Source organism: Mesocricetus auratus, unplaced genomic scaffold, assembly GCF_017639785.1.
Source record: "Mesocricetus auratus isolate SY011 unplaced genomic scaffold, BCM_Maur_2.0 Super-Scaffold_100004, whole genome shotgun sequence".
Taxonomy (NCBI): domain Eukaryota; kingdom Metazoa; phylum Chordata; class Mammalia; order Rodentia; family Cricetidae; genus Mesocricetus; species Mesocricetus auratus.
This window is the reverse complement of record NW_024429189.1, coordinates 101,792,471-101,814,818: the sequence shown is the minus strand read 5'-3', so window position 1 is coordinate 101,814,818 and position 22,348 is coordinate 101,792,471. Positions and strand designations below refer to the sequence as shown.

Below are 22,348 nucleotides of genomic sequence, written 5' to 3'. Positions count from 1 at the left end.
AAGAGAGGTCTGGACCATGGGAAGTTTCCACCCATCTATTTCTTTAGCTCCACTTACTCTCATCTTAAAAAAAGAGACTCAGCTACTTTATTTCCTTGTATTCTAGGGAAATTTCTAATAAGTATTTGATCTGTAAAAGGACAAAGCGTATTAAAGAGCCTTCTTAACTCCAAGTTTTTAGTGACAAAGATACTTCTTTATGCAATATAGGTGATATTTATGTATCTTCTCAGGGATGGGTTTGTGTATACAGAGTAGGAGATGGGAGCTGGCGGTGGTAAGGGTAAGGGTGTACATACCTTAACGGATAAAGTGTTGGCCACTATCCCGTCTACGATTCCTTCAGTAAATGGATCAAAATGCTTGTCCGGCCTCCTCATGAACTCTGGCTTTAGCCTGTAGCCACTCTTCCCATTGTACTCATACATGCCCATGTTTATCTGCATAGCTAGATCTAATTATAAAAACAGCCCAGTGTAAATGTATTTATGTTTGGAAATTGTAGAATAAGACTGTATAATGTTATAGGCCACTTCCCTGACTGTCCACATGTTTACAAGGGAATAGTTACGTACCATAACAATTTAGAGATGCAAATGAAAAAAAATGAGCTGTAATCCCCAAACCCAAAGAGAGCCTTCAGGCTGGTTTATAGTGTTTACCCTTTTCAATTTAAATACATTTCTTATAAACATCACACCCATTCTAGTAACTATTTTTTGGCATTCATTTTAACAGTTGTATAAAATTTCTTTGAATACATATATTTGAGTTGATGACTTTAATCAGTCATTTCTTTAGACATACTTATTTATAGTAAATTTTCAGTGTTTTATATTAGTCAAAACAACGAAAGTTTTGAAAATTTAGTAGTGGTTTTGCTAGGAGTGAAGGGACCCACAGAATCAAAAGGTAGACAGGCTAGACAAGGTTGCTTTTGTTTGGGTTAATCTTCCTAAAATGCCTTACAGAAAATTAGTTAATTTATACTCAGGTAAACCATTTTAGGCAATTGTTGAGGACTAATTTCTAGGTAACCGATTATCAAAGGATGCTATAACTATTTATTAATTTATAGGAAGGCATTTTAAATATGCTTTTTTGTGATTAATTACAGACAATATGAATTGCTCACAGACTCTTTTCCAGGTTACTAGTCAAAATTTTAACAGTCAGCATATTAAATGAGCATATAAATTTACTGTAATAGCTGGAGTTAAAAATAAATACATTTTAGGGCCTAACAGCTAAGTGGTGGAGTATTTACCTAGCATATGCCAAACCCTGGATCACATAAAACTGTGGATTTGATACAAAAATGTATATGAATACAAAATAAATGAAAAGGAAAAGCAGAAAGATTTAAAAATTTTAAGGTTCCTAGGAAATAACTATCTGTTCCAAATCATCCATGAAGCGATCTATTTGTACTAATGGGGCCAACAAAACAGTAATAACAGGGCTGTTTCAGAGTTCCATGCAACACGTTTCAGAGAAAGGAAAATGAATGAAAGTTTCTCTGTTGCTTTATCAAACTATTATAATTACCGTGCTAAAATTGGCAAGGCAACTTAAAAGGAAGCAACAGACTTCTCATACTGGAAACAGTTACTAATGCTCAAGAAGTTGGCATTATTAAATATTACTCATTACACACAGTAACAAAAAGGGAAATATTAGGAGCAATGAGATGGCTCAACAGGTAGAAACACTTGCCACAAAGTCAGACAACCTGAATTTGATCACCACGACTCAGATCATAGAGGGAGAGAGCTGACTCATCAAAGTCCTCTGACCTCCATGTGGGTGCCCACACATAGACAGACAGACCACACACACACACCACAATCAAGCAAGGTGTTGAACCTCTTTGTGGCAGCATTTCTGGAAGATTTCTTTTTCCCTGTGTTTTTTCCTTGTTTGTTCTGTTTGTGTAAGAGAGTATGTGCATGCACACATGCGTGTGCAGGTGCCTCTTTATGTGTCAGTGCATGTGTGATTACAGGGACACCTACCAAGTGGGCATGTGTGTGCAGGGCAGAGAGCAACCTCAACTGCTCCTTATGAACTGTCCACCTTGTGCTTTTGAAACGGAGTCTTCTGCTGGGAACCGAAAAGGCTGGCCTGGATGCCAGCAAACTCAAGGGTGTCTCTGCCTCTCTAGAGCAGAGATGATATGCGCTCGTTATCACACCATGCTTTTTTACATGGGCTCTAAAGGACCATGGGTGCCTATGCTTACAAGATAAGGGCTTTACCAACTGAGCATCCTCTCTAAACCAGGGTTTCTTTTATTTTCTTTATGCTTTTGAATTCTCAGTTTTCCTAAAATGATTTTATACTACTTTTTAAATTGCTTGAAGAAAAGCAAGAAAATCATAGATATAAAATCCTTTTCATAAGTTATTAAAGATAACAATTCTCAATTTTCAAAATTTAGTTATTTCCCCTTTGTTTTGATTATCTTTCACTGAAATTTAGTTTTTAGAGCCAATCTAGCTCCCCAACCCCTTCTAACTTCCCATGGAAATGGTTTGTAAACACTTGGAAATGTGGCTCTGTAACAATGGGAGTGAGCTACTGACACTTACCCACTGTCTGGAAATTGAGTGCCACCATCTGACAGCCAGCATTCCAGAAGAGCTGTGGCATGTAGTTGGATGAGTCCACACGTGTTCCTTTGGGGTATATCCTGCTTAGTTGCATCTTGTTGTATCTGGACCATCATGTTAAGTAGTGAATACAATTTCAGAATTACCAGTCTGTTATATTCATTGTGAGGCTACTTCCCTATCTCTCAGTGGGGAAATTAAGTAAAAATTAACGATAGAATAGCATTGATAGGCAAAATATACACAGAATGAGTTAACATAACAAAAGTGTTCTTAGAAGCAAAGTATTACTAGTGGGAAACCAGTGAGTGCAGAACCCGGAGCAGTAAGAATGACAGAGTCAAAGTCTATGGGATTTGGAAGCATCTGCCACAGTTGTAATGATGAAAGGCATTGCAAGAAGCTGGAATATTAAGTTCCAGGGGAGAGTGATAGTGTGTGTGGCTGAAGCAGGAAGTAAGAACCATAAAGCTGATTTTGAAATGCTCTGTCCTCATATTCTTAATCTTCTCTAAAAATGCTATTTGCCAAGACTACAGGAGTCTTTAAGATCAATAAAGAAGGTAAACAGTTCAGTTCAGTTTCCAGTCTAAGAAACTTGTAGTCATTTAACACTGCTCTATCTTTGTAACATGACAGACTGACTCCTACCCCCACTTAAGGCCGAAGATAGTTAAGGTCTGAGGCAGGCAAGACAGACTTGAGACTTGACACTGGAATTAGTTGGCTATAAGATCTTGGGAAGTTAATTCATCTTCTGTTCTCAATTTCCTTATCAATACAGTAACTGAACAATTCCTTCATCATAGAATTGTATAACATGACTTTAATTATAGAATTCACGCTTGTTCCGTCTTCTCTCACTGATGATCGTGTGTGTGTATGTGTGTGTGTTTGTGTGTGTGTGTGTCTGTGCACGTGCACGCGTGCATGTGTATGAAAAGTTGAAAAGCACCTTAGCTTAGCTTAGGCTGTCCTGGAACTGGTGATCCTCCTACCTCTGCCTTCTGAGTGAGACTATAGATGGAAAGTATTCATGCATCTTTGTCCTTATTGAACAAAAAGCCCATGACTTCAGCTGGTATAGTTAGCAGTCATTCATCAAATCAAGGATACTCTACAAATTCCACTGGAGACTTTGTAAGTTGTTCAAGTCCTTTGGTTTCCACGAAGGAAGACATTTCAAAGCTTTTATTTCTTTCTAAGTTCAACAACAACAAAAAGGATAAGAAATAAAATACAGTATTATAAATTATGTTATTAAATAAATGAATAAATAAATGTTACTTATTTGTAGGGTAACTGATTTAACATGCAGTGTGCATAGTTGCACTTTTATCCATGAACCATTTATCAGTAATAAAAGTTGAGTCTTGCAAGTTGCCTCTTTAAGTATTCATACCTTGGATGAGATATCCTTATGGTTCTGTACTTTAGGGTATGACTTAATTAACAGGTGTAGTATGACAAGGAAAATGGTTTTGTTCTAACTCCCTCCAAACTGACTTTCTGGGGGATCTGCAGAAGCTACCATGGGGATATTGGTGCTGACATTGCATGTTATTCATACCCATTTGTCAACTCTTAAAGTTCCAGCTAATGCAGCATCAGAATTAGGATCTATCAAAAGACAGGAATCCTCATTTCTATATTCGATTACAACAGCCAAAGAGATGAATGTGCTACAGAAATCAATATTCTTGAATATCCAGAGTGTTAGGAAAACACACAAAACACACACTGAATGTAAAATTCAAGACTATACAGGGGGCAGAGGACAAAACAAAATTATCTCAGTTTAGATTGAGTGACAGTCAGCTTCATGGTCTTCCCAACTTAGGATCAGCAACTATGCCCTACACACGGGTGCGTGTTATACACTGTTTGTAAACAACTCTATATTTTGAAACTGATGCTCTTTGGGAAGTTTTTCCCTCTTTGACTCCCTCACTTTCAAAATGAGGCCCTTATCCTTACTCTTGATCACCGAAGGCTCTATCCATCACCCACTTGCCAATTTGCTTTCAGGGAACCCGATTCCTTTATTTTGGTTCATCATTAATTTACTTTCATGCCACTAATTATCTTAAGCATGACTGTTAATTAAAATTAAGTCTTCATGATGGGTAAAATACAATCAATGAAATTCCTAGCATGATCAAGTGACAGGAACAACAAAGAGAAAGTGTGTGAATGTCCATAGGCATCACTGAGTCTACTTTCTGCTTCTCTACCTCACATTGTATTGCCTTTAGAAGCTTTGCACAGTGGAGTCATAGACAGTGAAGCCAAAGAGCAGGAAACTCTTCCTGCTTCCCCAGCTTTAAGAAGCTTGGCATTGAAAAACTTCAAATAATAAGAATCAGTAATTATGGCACCAGAAAATGCTGGATTCTTTATATGTGAACTGTGGTGAAATTTAAATTCCTTGTATGTGTCAAGATACCAAGTGCCACTAAGTTAAGACTCACAATAGAAGCTCACAAATATAAATAATCATGCCACATAGAAGCTTGAAGTTGGGTAAATCTACACTGTTGCATTTAGGCAAAATTTCAGTTAAGCAATCAGGAAGCTTCAAGGATTCTCTTGCTCCGATCTTACCTTACACCTTATGTAAGTGTAAAGAGCACTATCATAAAAGGGTTTTCCCCATTAGGTAACAGAAAGATGACTTTTGTATTCAATATGAATGTATAGTTGGGTGAAGGAAAACCAGAGTGATGCAAAGTGAGTTACATAGTTTCCTCAATATATGAAATGAACTGGAAAAATGGAACCCGGGTGGGTTGGCTTCATTTTGTGTTGCCAAGCTTATGTAAGTCTTTCTTGCTTCCCTTCAGTGAAGATGTGGACAGATGCTTAACACTGTCACTGTGTTACTAGGGGCCCCACATAGGTTGTAGCCAAACAAATGAAATATAAAATTTTGAACCACTTGGACATTGGTTTGCTAACTTTCAGGTAACTGTGCATGGTCTGTAGGCCCATAAAATATATGGAGGAGCATCGTGAAATATTATCTTATGATTTTCTGATATATCATATATAATATTGAAGTATTAAAAAGAGTTATATTTCTGTAATGATACCAAGATGGCATAATCCATGCAAACATCCAAGTTGTCCAGAGCAGACCAGTTCTTGCAGCTTCTGAGTACCTCCTGTTTAGGCTACACTAGAGATTTTTCCTGCAGGAAGGCTTACTTTTCGAAATTTCAAAGGACTCAAACTTGACAGGCTGAATATAGTTCACGAGGTTAGACATCTCTTCTGTGGCCATGGCCTCGCTGCCAGCAGTCCCCTGGAAGAGGAAAAAAATGAAGAAATATTTCCAGAGTCAGCATTATAGCATCCAGGGTTATCTTCTCAGGAAAAATTCACATAATGCGAGGGAACAGAAAACCCTTTCGTTCTGAAAAAAACCTGCTTCAGAGAAATCCACCACAGGAGAGGAATGAAAGACAGGGCGGGTCCTCATCACAAATACTTGGTGGCACCTGTATTTTAGGTTGGATTTTGTATTTGTTTATACATAATGGATATTTGGGAAATGAGTCCTAAGTCCAACAAAAAATTCATTTAAAACTCACTTGCATGTTATACCCACTGTGCATTTTTCAGTGCTGAGTATTAAAACCAGCACGTAACAATTTTAAAGATGAAATAAAACTTCACAGTATAGAATTTTCCATCTGTGGCATCTTTCAAGGTTTTGTGGTTTTGGATCCAGATTTTCAGATTCTGTATGCTCGGTGTAGGGTTATTTTATGAATGGGAGAAACTGGCAGGGTGGTCTAGGGCCAACAGCATCAGTACCTCCCTTTGTACACATACACACAGGTCTCAGCCTCTGCCCAGGCATCAGGCATGAAAATCTGCACTGATACAGTGATGCCCACAAGAACTGCTGTCCTCTATAGCAGAGAGCACAGATGAAGTCTACAGTGAGTAAATCAAGAGCCCACTTGGCAGTAACAACAATTACCATGCAAATAAACATTGTATTAACTGAAAAAAATAATTAAACAAAGTCTGCCTTGTGGAAGTAGGTGGGATCTATGAAAATAATTCTTTATTTCTTGATAAGGACTCCTCTCCCTCATTGGTTCCTGTGTGACAAAGTGTGCTCTATGGCAACAGGACAGCAGCTTAAGTCCCAGGGCAAGACCATTTGACATTCAATCCAGGGTCAGAAGCTGTTCCGCTACTTTTCTGCAAAATAAAAACCAGTCCTATTGCAGTACGGATTTATAATTATTAAAAGTAAGTTAAGTCTCTCTTTCCTTTAATTCCAGCACTCGGGAGGAAGAGGCAGGCAGATGTCTGAATTTGAGGTCAGTGTGGTCTATACAGTGAGTTTCAGAACAGCCAGGACTATACAGAGAAACCATGTTTCGATAAATAAAGGATGTGTGCTGAGAACAGTGCCTGGCAAATAGTAAGATCTTACATTATTTTAGATGCTATCTGTAATTACATATTCCTTAATAAAAGTTTAAGTGAAGAAAACCCATATCATTACTTGCACAAGTCAGATCTCCATAGGTGGGTCCACCATTTTCTCAGTTCTTAGTTTAGAAGCGAAAATGCTTAGAGATGAGGTTTCTTTGTGAAAACAGCAACAGAAATATTCCAGTTGAATTCCAACTGGGAAATAATCATTTGAAAATAGACAATTGCAAAATGATCCAAGTATACCCTGAAGCCACTCTCAATACAGATGGAATGCCCTCGTTATTACTACAGTTTCCCTCTTGGAAATCAAGATGAAATTTAGTGGGGACCAAGAAAAGCACATTTCATACTAAACTAAACACCAGAGCTCATGTGCATGGTCTCAGCTGCCTGGAGACAGAGCTGAGGGGACTGTGTGAGCCCAGGTATTTGAGGCCATCCTAGGCTTATAGTGGGATTCATTCTCAAAATAAACACAAAAAATACACATCAAAGCATACAATTGTAAAGAAAAGAATGCCAAAGAAAACTAGCCCATTGATCCCTGTGTGGTGATACGAGGTTGAAGCAGGAGAAGTCTGAGTTTGAGCTAACCTCATCTTCAAAGTTAAGTTAGAGGCCAGGCTGGGTTGCCTAATGAGATCCTACCACAAAACCAAGAAAGTAAGCAGACTCCTCAATAAGCAAGTGAATGTTAATAGGAGGGAGAGAGAGAGGGAGAGAGACAGAGACAGACAGAGAGAGACAGAGAGACAGAGACAGACAGACAGAGACAGAGAAAGAGAGACAGAGAGAGACAGAGACAGAGACAGAGAGAGAGGTTGTTTTTATTTACTATAATTGAACTACAAGGCTATCAGTACAGAGCCAAAGACTATAGCATATTTGAATATAGATTCAGTTTAATATTCATGACAGTGACTGAAAGAAAATTCTACAATCCTCATTGAACTATCCCTGATTTGTTTCCAAGTTCTGTACCGTTATTACTTCTGAGCTGGTAGCATCACTCGGGGAGCTGATATTAACATGTCACTACAGTGAATGCAAAACCAAAGCAACGGAATCACTGTATCTCCGACCATTCCTGCAAATGCTGTATTTTCTCTGGACTTCAGACCATCCACACATCATTGGATTGCCTCAAAAACTGGAGCTGGCAATCAAATGTCCTGTGGTTATTCCTTCTGCCACTAGATGGCAGGAGGGGATCATAAGAGAGACATAAGATGACACATCAGGGGCCAGAGCCTTCACCCACCTACCTCATCCATGGAAGACTTTTTACAGTCATCATCATCATCGTCGTCATCACTCTCCGTATCTGCTTCCCCTGTCAAATTTTAATCACAGACAGGATTTAAGTATTCGAAAGTTTGAAGAATTTGCAAAAAAAACCAAACTACCAACTACAGTCAGGGACACCCTGGGAAGCTGACATTCTGTCTCTTTTAAAGTTACTTTTATTCTTTCCGATGATTTATGTTTTCTTAGTAACAAAGAATTAAACTGCCATTTTGCCAAATTTCTCAATTTGATTTTTGATAAATAATATTAAAATTTTCAAATTCAATTAAAATGCCCATCTTAAAATTTTGTCATACATCTGTTTTAAAGGAATGTCATTGAATACAATTTTATTTCTGTGCATCTTATTGTAATGTACATGTTCCCTCTCAGAGACATTAAACTCTGTGGCCCTAACACAGACAAACTCTGCTTTGATATCTCTGTCCTTTCCTAAGCCAGCACAGAGCTCAGTGACCAGCCTTCTTCAAATAAAGGACCTCACAGAAGTCGAAGAAGTTTATGAGTCAGGACAGGAACTGTGGGGAAATGGTAGCACAAATGACGACATGAAAACTGTCACGTACAGATCCGTCGTTACCGAAATAATGCACAGATCATAAAAATGTGCACCCTTCCGCTCTCGGGGAGTAAGAGCTAGACACGGGGGATAACTACAAGGAAGTAGTGTCTGGTGAACTCAATGGGTGGGACAGCATTCACAAGGCCTGCTCAAGACTGAGCCAGACCAAATCCTAACAGGGCGGGGGGGGGGGGGTCTCACCTTTAGATGAGCTGCTACGGGCAACTAATAGATTCTGAAAGAGGGACGTTTTCTCTAAGACTTTGGTGAGCTGATCATGTTTGAGGGGAAGGCTGCACATCTAACTAAGAATATTTGGGCAGCAAAATTGGTATTGAAGAATTTAAAACAACGACAGAAAAAAAAATAGAACACAAAAGGTTGGAAGGATAGTGAAACAGGGGTGCATCTGGGAAGGGTTGGGGTAAACATTACCAAAACATGCTGTAAGATATTCTCAAAGAACTAATAAAGACATCTTTTAAGGATGACATTCCTTTAAAAGGGCAAGATAAAATAATCTAGTGCAAAAAGAAAAGAGTGAAAATCAATACAAATAGAAAATAACCCAATGCCTTAAAATCACTGTGCTTGAAAATCTATGTCAGCATCACATTTAGCCAATATGCAGTCATTTCAATTGGTTAGTTCTATGCTTCTTCCCAAGAGTTAATGGATGTTTTTCAGGCAAAATACCCACATTAGTATATTAAGCACTAAATTATTGTATACTTCTAGGCTTAATCCAAACACCATCAATCATGTAAAAACGCTTTCAAAGAAAAGGGGAAGAGTTAGTGAGCAGCCCCTTTGTTTCGTCCACTGCAATAGCATGAACATCCCAGTAGATGGCGGCATGAGCTCAACACGGAGGCAGCGTGCAGAGTCTGGCACCTGCTCCCAGAGAGGCCTTCTGGAAAGTTGGCCACACTCTTCAGTCAGTGAAGAATACACAGTCCCCATAGTCCTGCCTTCCAAGAAGCTCCTAAGTGTTTTCACGTGAGTGACCAAGCCCAGTCAGTAACTGGATGGTAGGGGGGTACCATCTGTGGAGGAGAAAGACTTCTGTGACAGTAAAAACTGTGCATGGACTGTCACAAACATGCTGATTTACTATGTGTGAATCCCTTATATTTGGTGAAAAATATACCCTGTTATATTACAGACACATTGTTCTAGCAGGTTGCTTCGTGATATTTCATATACATTTATTTCACCTGAAGTTCTTTGCATTATTTTTAATCAGAGAGGATTCCTTTAATTGAGCAATCTGAAAAAGATTATTGACAAAACCTTCTAGAAAATGTTCCATAAAACATGACAATTGTCCAGTCATCATTTCAGATACACCGTCAGCTCATATCTTGGCTTGTGTGAGCTTATCTTCCTCTATGTGAGAGAAAGACCCACCTTTTCCTTTGCAAGTTTAAGAAAGAAAGCCACATCGATGTGGATTTGTATGTCAGCACAGCAGAGACTACACATACTTATGGGGCTTTTCTCATGAGACCTTGAAAGGACCCTGGAGAAATCTACTTGAAATATAAAACATAATACCCTTTTAAAAAGCAACAATAACAACACCCCAAAGCAGTATCCTACTTGACCCTCGTGCTTTCTGGAAAGTATACTGGCTAAGGGTTGGCTCCCAGAAGAGGAGTCTACACTACAGAGCAAATTAGCTTTAGAAATAAGATCCAGGCCATGGTTTTTGTATTTGCTTGAGTTTCCAGTACTGTGCACATCCACAAAACAAATGGTATTCTTTATTCAGGGGCCTACCTACACACTGAAACCTTCAAGAATTTGCGTGGCAATAAACACTGATTGCCCAACAGACTCCTGGCTAGCTGAGGAAACCTGGGGAACTGCTAACAGACTGCTGCCTTTTCTCTGTGTTAAGCAATCGTGTTCACGGCTGCAGAAGTCATTATTGGAGTTACGCATCCAGTTAATGGGAGGGAGAACTGGAAGGAGCTAAAGGCAGATGGCAGAAAACCCAAGCCCCACGAGCAAAGGAAGGCACATGGGGACAGGTTGGGAAAGAAGTGGCCTCCACCAATAGTCATTTCACACTTCAAATGCATTCTCCCTGAGAACGGAAGTTATTTTTCAAAAACGAATCAGAATTACGTCATGATTTTTGAAAAACACATTCGAGGGAATCTTTTGAAAGAATGATATAATGTCTGTTCATTAGGCTGCTGACTTAAATAATAAGAGCAGTTGACAAGTGAGACAGATAGGAGAAGAAAGGGTAAACCATGTTCAGCTAGGGCTTGGGGGGGTCACATGATCAGAGGTAGAGCACCTGCCTAGCTTGTGAGAGGCCACAGCACACCAGAGAACCAAACCAAACAAACCCAAATAATCAGCCAAACAAGGAGGCCATGCTTCTTCTGTTCGGATTGCCCTAGACTCTATACTTTAACACTGTAGTTGTTTGCAAATCTTTACATTTATGTATGATGGGCTTAGGGACACACAGATACCTGAGCACTGCATGGATTTTCATCAAATAATGATATGTCCACATTGAAAATATGACCAGACTCCTGAAGACACAATGGCACCCTTCCAGTTGCTTTTAAGGGCAGTGGTTACCCTGACTCCTAACAGTCTGTCTTGCTTTTGCACCTTATACAGATGGGGGTACATAGCAAATGTGCTTTTGTGTTTGACTTCTTTTGCTGACTGCTGTGTTAACAGTCACATATCTTTTCACAGACAGCCGGAGATTATCCCCATCATGCACATTATTCTTTTGTATGACTACCGCATGATTTACAATCAGCTGATGGATTGTCGGCTTCCAGTGTTTGGTATTTTAAATAATACTGCTTATAGCAGTTTCAGTCTCTTGATAACTGTCACTATCCATTTCTTGTTAGCTCTCTCCTGAGGAATGGAACTGGGGCAGAGGGAGTACACATGCTTGACTTTTCTCAATATATTAAACATCATCCTTCCTCCTTTCCCCTATTGGCTTCTTTCCTCTTTCCTCCCCTCTTCTGTTCTCTTTTTTTCTGTGCCAAGGACAGGACCCAGAGCCTCATCTCTGCTAGGCATGTACCCAGGAGCACTGCCAGCACCCCATGGCAAACTTAGAGTTCTTTTAACATCATCACACCCCCAAAAGGGAGGTCTTTCCAATTGTCCGGATTCCCCTGGATAAGGGGAAATAAATTAGGCTCAATGACAAATGATCCAAAGAAAACTAGGGCCCTTTGAATTTTTTCTCCTCATAATCACGAAACGTCAATTTCAAACTAACAGAAAAGGAAATGCTGAGCATTGCCTATTCACTTTCATTAACAATGCAAGTCATTTAGTTACTTCACATTTTTAAAGAGCTCTATAAAACATGGAGGACTGCAAGGCCCAGAACCCTTCAGTGACTACATTAAAGCCTGGCCAATCTCGTCTTCCCTCCTCCCACTGATGCTGCCCATGACACGGCTTAGAAGCCAGTGGACCTGGAAAGCTGATTTGCCTCAAGTGCAAGCCAGAGAAACACCTTCCTGAAGATGTGCTGACTGTACAGATGAGCCGACTGCACAGGTGTGGTCAGGCTGACATGGGGGACTGCCCTGGACTGTCTCACTGAGCCTAAGTGATATCTAAAGCCTATGAACTGACAGCATTTCCCAGGGGTAGTCAGAAGGACTACAGAGATGCAACGTTGCTGGCTTTGAAGCTGGAGGAAGGGACCTATGAGCCAGTGAATGTGAACAGCCTCTAGGACTTGGAAAAAACACAGACAATCCTTCCTTAGAACTAACTTCTGGAAAGTAGCCGAGCCCACCTGACACCTTTGGTTTATTCCACAGAGCTTGAGGTTAAGTTATCCTTGTTTGTAAGTTTGTGGTAGCCATGGAAAAGCAATGCAGCTTAACACTTCCCAAAAGTGAAAGCTAAAAGCTCTTCTAGGCCAATTTCAGAACAGCAGATCTGAAAAATCCACTCATTGTGAGCCCAGTGGCTCCTCACCAGCTCCTGGAGATGAAGGCTCGAACACACTGGAGGAGTCACTGTAAGTGTTGGAGGCTTGCTCAGACAGCTTCTTTTTGCCACTTCCCTCCGATGACTTGTGGGACTTCTTCTTGTTTTTCACCAAGATTTTATACATTAAATCCATAGGGCTTGGAAGAGGTACCCCAGATTCCAGCTATTTAAAAGAAAGAACAGTCTTTAAAAAATATTGTCCCCCAAATATTAGTTATTAATCACGAATGATATGCTATCACACTTCGTTAACTGACTTTTACATCTTAGCCAGGTAGGCTTATATGTATATTTGTAACATTTTTTCATGAATATTGCTTTCATGTTATTTCATATGTTGTAGTTATGTCAGTATTTATAATGAAAATTGATAAGGTTTTACTTGTTTATATTTTTTACATCAAGAAGAAGATGAAGAAACAAGAGCTAACTACTTTAAAAACAAAACAAAAGAAAAACAAAACCAAAAACCTGTCCCCTCCTTTCAGATATCTCACCAAACCCAACACACACCTTCGGATCCCACAGCCTCTAGATTATCATTTATTATGTTCAACACATCTAATGAAAGAGTTCTAATTGAGACCTGCAGTTTTTGTTTTTTTAATAAAAGATGTGTTTAAACAACTGAACTTATTTTCCACAACAAAACTACAAAAGTAAAACCATAGAAATGTACTGGTAGATTTGATGGTTGAACCTGGACTTTCAAGCATTTTCTGATGGACTGTGTGTGTCCAACCATTTTACTGCAGAACATGTAAGTCATTTCTGACCCGAATCAGTGAACAGCCAGACATTTGACAGGAAGAATATGTGAAGTTGGGCAAAAGTTTCCAAATAAGCTGTCAGACAAAGCTTTACGGACAGCAGAATCCCATGATGGTTTTAGTTGGGTGTTGGCCTCAGCCAAGAGGGATGACATGATTTCAGATCTCCTTCTAGGTCTGAGATCCAAGTTGTTTTATTACTGAGGCTTATTTCATTGTTGCAAGTTTGCTCATAAAATGGGAAATCAATTTCCCATGAGAAGGTTATGAGCTACTACTGTATCAGGGAGCCTGTGCAAGACACAAGATAGGCTTATTTTTAGAAAGACTTCTGAAGTCCCATAAGCCAGCCCTCTATTCTTTGTTTGCCACAAGTCTGGGGACTGGTATGAACTCACTTAACAACATGCAGACACTGGGACAAAGTGTCCAGGAGGAAGAGGCTCCTTTGGGTTATGGCTGCTCTTTCCTGTTCTGAACAGGGATGCGACTGTTCCCAGTCCTCTGGGTGGTGTCCTTTCACTGTACTCAGAAGTTGCAAGGAGATGAAGGGAAGTTCTTCAAGTGTTACCCGCTGCAGCCCCTTAAACTGAGCCCAGGGGCCTGAAGAGGCATGCCCAGTGGCTTTCTGCTCCAAGCCTCGAGGGCCAGGGTTCTACTGGTCCAGGCTTAAGAAACTAAAGATTTATGGTGACTGGCATTCCAGTTGGAGGATTATGGTGTCTGGCTTGAACCATCAGCAGCCCGGAACTGGGTTGCTGTAATCGTCTTCAGCTAACCATAGGAGTGAACAGCAGCAAGAGGTAGTGCCTACCCGTGTTCTAACTCCAGAAAGAGCTTAGGGCGTCAGGACCCTGAGCACCGAGAAATCCTACCGTTATAGCTTGGGATCCTGGGAACTTAAGGCTTTAGCTTCCTTTGCAATCACTTCTAACACATGGGGCTCAGTTTCCCTTTTCCAGCTCATTGTGCCTCTAGCACCTTTGTTCCTGCCCCTGGTCACTCTTTGGAATCCCACTGTCGTCCTGGTGATGCCATTCTGCTACTGCTTCCACCATCTATCTCCTCTTCCAGTCCCCACTTCAGCCACTTGACTTCATGAGAACAAAGCAGGCTGAAGAAAAGTCTCATGAACTCCAATGCTCCAACGCCAGGGGGCAGCATAGGAGGGTGTCTCTGGTCAGTTCTATTTAGCGAGACAGGCTTGCTTCTATAGTGGCAAAGGGGGCGTGGTGGTGGTGGGGGTCTGCACCCATCCCAGTGCCCATCCCCGCATCAGTTAAGGACGGGGTTTGTTTGCATTAATGACAAGCCTCTGCCGGGCCACGAGGAAGCAAACTCCCCTCTGGCCTCTGTGAATGTGGCTGTTAAGAGTCCACTGAGCAGTGACAGCAAGAAGTCTGGTGCACGCTGTTCAACAAAGAGGTGGCCAGAATAGTACTTTATGGAGCTGGAGTTGTGCTTTGGCAGCAAGAAGCTTTAGTTGCAGAACAGCTCCCTCAAGGCCGGCATATAATGTTCAGGGCTGTCAGACTGCCACAAGGGCAGTCCAGCTGGCTGCTAAAGACGTGCTGCCGGGCTGACAATCCTCTATTCACGCATCAGGACACAAGGAAAGGGGCTAACAACGGTCCATTAGGGAATCAAATCCACTCAGCTCCCCCAGGATCTTGTTTAAAGGAAAAATAAGCAATAAGAGAAGTGCTTACAAGCAACATTTAACAATGGTCTACTCTTCAATGGATACCCGTGGGGAGAGTTGGGCATTCTATCCGTGCTCATGACTACAACAATAGAAGCCTGAGCACGGCTTCAAAGGTGAATGCAAGCCGACAGCAGGTGGCAGAAACAGGCTGAGGAGTCAGTGTCGCCACCTTTTGCATTTGTTTCAAAAGGAAGTGACAAAGATCCAGGAGTGTGGGGCAGGGACGGGCAGACTCCTGTCCTCTTGGACTGCCCCTGTGAGTTGACTGTCATCAATGAGGACCCTGCAGTCTTGATGCATCCCTGCTAAACTTCCCTCTCCTGGAGGGAAGCAGGAGACTGATGGGACTCAGGAAGTAAACAAATCGTACACCCTTGGGATGCGCCTGAAACCAAGACTTTCCGAGGTCCCTTTCTATGGTTACATAAGCAGTATGGACTGCTAGGGAGGAGAGACTGTTCAACCTGTCTAGCTGCCTGCATTGTCACTCAGGCAGCACCAGAGATGTAGCTTTCACGAGTCGATACCCATGCTGGAGTAGGCTTCTGGATTGTGCAGCCGCCTTTGTGTTCCCACACTCCTGTAAGTACCCTTTCACCTATGTTCCTGACAGTCACCCCAATAAGCTCATGCTGCACCAAACTGGACTTCGGTGGAATTGCTACTTTGGCCTGTCCTCAGTAACTTATCTGGTGTAAACAGACATTTGTTCACAAAAACAACAAGAAACCTACTTCGTCACTATAAGCAAAGATGGAGGGACAAGACTGGAGAAGCGAAGGAAACAGATGCATATCTTCTGAACTCAGTGGGCCCCGTACTAGAGTCCCACAGAGCAAACCATATTGCTCATCTACCTATACAGAGGAAGTCTCTTCCCACCTGTATCGATTAACTGTCGTCTTCAAAGGCACACATCACAGCTACTTACTGGGTATTTTTCCAGTGGCTCCATAAGGAGGGCGTCACCAAAGATTAATCGGCAATACTCAGCCATCTTGGCTTGCTGCTTGGGGCTAAGAGCAAGAAGAAAGGGATTATGGGACTTTTTCAGAGAAGTTACTTTCCATTGCTAACACAGAAAGAGGTCAGCCAGGACAAATTTCCAATTTCTGAGACTCTAGCCTGAACAGCACATGCCCCCCGCCCCCAACGCATACCACATATGTGCAACATGCAGGCAGGGGGTGTGGTGTGTGAGGCTGTTAACCCAGATGAGGGCCCAGCACACCATTTCCCTGCCTTGGATCCAAGAGATTCCGAGAGTTAGAACTTTGTTCCTTTTGTGAGATTACCTGGTTTTGTATAAACTGTAAGGCACCTGGGATAGGAATGCTTTTGTTATCCCATGTAGATTCTTGGGTAAAACGTACCAGAGCAATGGAAAGCAGACAAGGACTATGGTAAAGAGGCAAGAGGGGAAGGAAGGGTGAGCAAAAGCGGTGAGTAGATGGAGAGAGAGAACTGTACACACAGAAGAAAACCCAGCAGAAGTGGGTTTGTGTGCATGTGACGGGTGCTTGCGGGAGGGCGATGCAGCCTTGGCAAAAGCTGTCTGCAAGTCTTCTCTTTCCTGTAATCTTTTTCTCCTTTTGAGACATGGCCTCACTGTGCAATCTGGGCTGGCATGATGTTTGAGATCATCCTGCCTCAACTCCCTGGGTACTGAGAAGACAGGCAGACATATACCTCTGTGCCTGGGTACTGAGAAGACAGGCAGACATATACCTCTGTGCCTGGATTTGCTTGTTAGCAACCATTCTGTTTGAAATGAGTGGAGCAGAGGGGGAACAGCACACACCGGTTGCCAGGAGGAACCCGTTCTGACCAGGGCTGGAGTCCAGGCTTTGCTGAGTTGAGCTCCTTGTTCTGAACTGGTCTGAATTTGTACAAAGAGGATACTTAACTGCTCCTGTAGCTGGACAAAGGATGCTGGGAAGAGGCAATGAAGCAATAGGTGCAAACACCTTTGAACAACTTCAAGGTCAAGATTCATATGAAAAGATCCCACAGGGAGGAGAAGCCTATCTGTGGCTAGCCTAGATGAACTGTGCCTCCAGTCCTTGTAACGATGCTGTGAGAAGCAACACTAGCATCTTTTCAGCACTCCTGTTTCCCTTGACCTTTTCAGATGCAATTAAAAACCAGTTTTCTCATCCTGTGCAATGGTAAACATCATTACACAGTACCCAGTACTGCTGGTTTGGGGTTTATGGGCTTTGATTATGATCTACGGGCTGTGGGTCTTGACTTCCCCTGGTTATATTGCAATGACACTCCATTCTAGCTAGAAAAGGTACCAAAGGGAGGAATAGTAACTGTGATGAAAATAATGGTCCTTTACCACAAATCATAAAGATTATGAGATATAATTCGCATTTTCACTCCTTCCCTGAAGGGTAAGCTTAGAGCACACTGTGTTTTCTGGGAAAGGGTACTTAGACTGATGGTCTGCTGCAGCGCTGAAGGAAACGGCTCATTAAAACTGTCTCTAACAAAAACGAAGCCTGGCTCCATGGTCAGGTGAGCTTTTGGGGTTCATATGTCAACTCTCAACGTTATTATCTTCTTGGAACTGCAGGGAGAATAAAATGAAAGATTCCAAGAACTTGCAAAGCCCCACATGACAATTTTACTTCTTTCTTTCAAGACAAGGTCTTCTTAGGTATGTAGCTGGCTTCAAACTGTGTATCCCAGGCTTGCTTCAAACTGTGTATCCCAGGCTTGCTTCAAACTTTGGATCCCCTAGTCTCAATTAGGATCATGTCCACAGCAAAGCCTTACATTTCTCCATTGTTTCCATCTTGTTTAATCAGGGTTTTACTGTGTGTTCTACATAGCTCTAAGATTAGAGGACGACAGCTCTTGGAAGTGTGAGAAAGGACTGACCATTTACTGAATCCTGAGACATATTGAAGGAGGTAGTTTAAGGACAGCTCACTAGAAGCTGTATGGAGGGGACCTTTGGGATAGGCAGGGAAGTGACTGATGAGGTAGATGATTTTTGCCCAGTGGTAACACACAAAGTCTGCCAGGCCCACATGCTCTCTGGTCACAGCTGAGAACAGAGCATCTGTGCCAAGCCCTGTTCTAGGCGACACTGAAGAATGTGGAAACAATGCAGTGAACCTGCATTTTGTGCAAGGCTGTGGGTAATTATGATGTGAGTAGCCCACTAACCACATACACCATTCAAACCACTCAGAGTGCCATTCACACTGAGACTCTAGTACAGGGCCAACATCCAGACGTTTCTCAGACGTTCCCAGGGAACATATGCCACTGCTTTGAGGACTGCATTGTGAAAGAAATCTGTGTGGAGACAAGGAGAGGGAGATGTAGGTATCCAAGAAAAAAAGTGAAGTGTGCTATTTAGTAATCAGGCCATTTGTGTTTTCAATAAATAAAAATGTCATCCTAATAGAGCAGAGCGCAAACTGAACACACACTCACACACACACACACACACACACACACACCAGTGGAAAACAAAGAGAGCTTAATTGCAGGCCATCCCTGCAGAAATAAATGGCATTAAAACTGCAATTAACAAAGAAATGCTATAGCTTTTACAGTATCAACAGCAACTGCCATGGTAATACAATGCAAAGGAAAAATTCACAAATATGTGCTTCAAGCCATGGCATATATTTCTAAACATATTAAAATATCCATACAGCATCTGCCAAAGACGTCAGTCTTCTGACAAAGAATGTACCCCAGTGCATGGGGTAAAATCCTTCAAGAGAAACTAAAACTAATGTCCTTTCTGGACCTTGTCAAAGTCTCAGTTTGTGGTGAAGCTAAGCTTCAGTCAAATTCAATAGAAGATTCTTTCTTTGAAAATGCTAAATCACAAAGCATGGGGGCTTTTAAAACTAACTCTCTCTCTCCCTCTCTCATTCTCTGTCCCCTTCCTCTTCCTCCTCTTTCCCCCTCTTCTTGTTTCTGGCGGCGGTGGTGGTGGTGGTAGTGGTGGTGGTGTGGTGGTGTGTGTGTGTGTACATCGAGGCGTGTGTGTGCTATACGGTGAGTATGTGGAGATCAGAAGACAATTTTACACAATCGGTTCCTTTCAAAGCACCATTTGTGGGTTGTGGGGATTGAACTCCGAATGCCAGGATGCCAGAGCCATACCTTCATTCACTGAACCATCTTGCTGGTAGGAAATGGGGGTACTTTTTAAACAGGAATAATTCTTATTTAGGAAATGAGAAGCAGTTCTCTGGGAATCCTAGGCAGCAGACAAGTGAGTTGAGGGCTGCTAAGTGCAGCGTTCCCCCTTATCTGTGGGTAGGTGTTTTCAAATGTTTGAAGAGAAAAATACTAAAATATGTGGATTTTTCACCCCTCCCCCAGTAAAATATTTTTTTTGGTACTGTGGGCCAAATTAGTAAGGAGCAAGAAGCAAGGTTCTGGGCCTTATAGATAAGACACAGAAGGTCCTGAGGTAGTTTACCAGAAATGGAAAGCAGGCCTCCTATGTGAGGAGGATATGGCATGAAGGGAGGGAACTGTCAAACAACCTCCTGTCATATCAGAAGTTAACACTTCGGCCATGAGCTGCCATTACGTTATCACAATTGTGCATCCCAGGAAGGTTATTTTCTGTTTTTGCTCATCATGTGTGAATTATGAATGAACTTGCAACAGCTACACTTACTTACCCAGAAAATGCAGCATCCTGGCGCTCTAGCCTCTTTGATTTTTGGGCCCAGTGTAGGAATTAGGTTTTGTGCAGAGTTTGGGATCTCTGTGTAATTACAGTGGAGGACTGAAAAGCTCGTCCTGTGTCTGGGGATCACAAGCCACATCGGAGTGGACATTGGCTGACAGTTGCCCTGCAGAGTGCTGGTTGTCTGATTCCACGTCGTGGAGGTTTCTGATACATGTGTGTTCGTGTCTGTCTGTGTGTGTATGTGTGTGTGTGTGTGTGTGTGTGTGTTCGTGTGTGTGTCTGTGTGTGTGTGTCTGTGTACACATGTGCATGTATGCACGCGCTGTTTAAGTGTCTGCACTTGGAAGACGCTAGCTCAATTTAAATCTCACTTCAGCTGCATAGCTTCAGGCAAGCTAAGTGCTCATTTGGGATTCAGTTTCTTTACCTATAAGATAAGAGTAACCCTACTGTTCTGTTCCTTTGGTGAACACTAGGGTTTATAGTAAGGGCTGCATGAGTTTGTTACACCCTGGGAACAGTGCTTGGTGCAAATACATATTCAGTAAATGTAAGTTTTTCTATGTCAGTGGTGGTTATAGATGTGGAGTCTCTACCTCAAGGGAGAGTTTACTGGGAGACACTGCAAATTAAACTGCATTTCTTGATTTTGTCTCTTTTAAGTAGACATACTTCTTTAAGAAAATACATGTCCATTATTAAAAAAACAAAAGCAAGACATTGTCAATAAATCTGAAAACCATTATACCTGAACAAAAAGTGGCCTGGCATTGTTGGAATCCAAGGAAAAAGGGGATAGACATCCACCAAGGAGGAGAAAGCCTATAACAAAGTCACTTGCAAATGTGAGCTGTTGCTGCAAACCAGGTGTTAAGTGCACTCACTGTAGGGGTGAGGAGAAATAGCAAGACATGGAATGAATTCCATTCTCCTCCCTGCCTCTTCAGGAGTGTTAGGAAAATCGTGTCTAGTGATTTTACCATTCACAGGATGAAATGCTCACAATCAAACAGAATGTGGAGTGGAAAATGCTGCGCTGTCCTGAGGACAAACTAGACATGGAAGCTTACAAAACCCCTTACTTCAAGCTAAGTTTCCTTTCTACCTACTAATCGATACCATGTTTAACTGCTTAAAATTTTGTTCTGCTCAGACTGCTTCTTGAAGATTTAGGAATTCATGCATAGAAGCATGTGTTCTAAGTTAGTAAGCTGGGAAAGACTCTCGGGAGTAAGGAGAGAAAAAGGAATATAAGCCCTATTATTACTACAGATGCAGCCAGTTCTCACTACAAAAAGAAAAAGCAATCAGTCAGGGGGTTGTTATGAGGTATAGAAAGCTTCACAAACAAGCTATAAGTAACTATGACCCTACCACATGTTCTTCAAGCCGACTAAAGTCTTGGCTTTAATGGACTTTGTCTCAACGCAAACAATAATCTTTTCTTGGGGGGCTTGTGAGAGAGAGTAAGCAACTGTATGATACTATGATACACATGCTAATATCTACATAGTTATAATTTGTCTCATTTTGATTCTTTGCAATTAAATGAATAGTTACATTGCTAGATGTGGTAGTATACCCTGTATACCATCACTTTTGAGGCTGAGGCAGGAGAACTGAGATTTTAAAGCAATCTTGGCTACTCAGCAATACCATGTCTCGAGTCAAGAGTGGACCTTGTTTTCTAAGTGGAGGAACAATGCCTAACATACACAATATTCCATACTCATACTCCATCCCCACCATGGCAAATATTTGAGTCAATAAAATAGTTATGTCAGAATTGTCTTTTCCTTGTATAGCTCAACAGTAAATGCAGGCTAACTTAGAAATAGAAAAATGTTTGCAATACAAATAAGCAGTGAGAAGCGACAGGAAGGGGCGGGATGTAGCCAACAAACATAGGTGTGAGGCGTTCTACCACCAGTCCCAAGCAGAGGGAACTGGCCTTTTAAGGCAACAAAATTAACTATGAATTTGTAGCAAGAGGAGTTGCTGAAAGAGGTTTTTGAAGCATGGACCATTGCATTCCACATCAGTGAAGGAACAGTGTAAAGACAATGTACTCTACCACACTGTAAAACCAATCCTTAAAACATACTTCAGCATGAAGATAGACCCCCACAAGCCCATGGGCTATTTTAATGCTCATAAGAATTAAATGAACAGTTCATCCTTTGCACACCACTACTACACAACATGATGGAAAGATACCATTGGTGACACCAAAGCATTTGAAATCAGGTA

At 41.6% G+C, this 22,348-nt stretch overlaps 1 protein-coding gene across 3 annotated transcripts in view; it reads right to left on the bottom strand.

The window, feature by feature from the left end:
• The window catches only part of Plcb1 (phospholipase C beta 1), a 667,876-nt gene that overhangs the window by 135,465 nt on the left and 510,063 nt on the right, over positions 1 to 22,348 (bottom strand). For all 3 annotated transcript variants that reach the window (XM_040746354.1, XM_040746355.1, XM_040746356.1), the window contains 7 exons: positions 16,352 to 16,436; positions 12,931 to 13,108; positions 8,336 to 8,403; positions 5,820 to 5,916; positions 3,729 to 3,813; positions 2,592 to 2,716; positions 300 to 454 (listed from right to left, as the gene is read on the bottom strand). In XM_040746354.1, the coding sequence (XP_040602288.1) occupies positions 300 to 454; positions 2,592 to 2,716; positions 3,729 to 3,813; positions 5,820 to 5,916; positions 8,336 to 8,403; positions 12,931 to 13,108; positions 16,352 to 16,436 (793 nt within the window). The remainder of the gene's footprint in view (positions 1 to 299; positions 455 to 2,591; positions 2,717 to 3,728; positions 3,814 to 5,819; positions 5,917 to 8,335; positions 8,404 to 12,930; positions 13,109 to 16,351; positions 16,437 to 22,348) is intronic.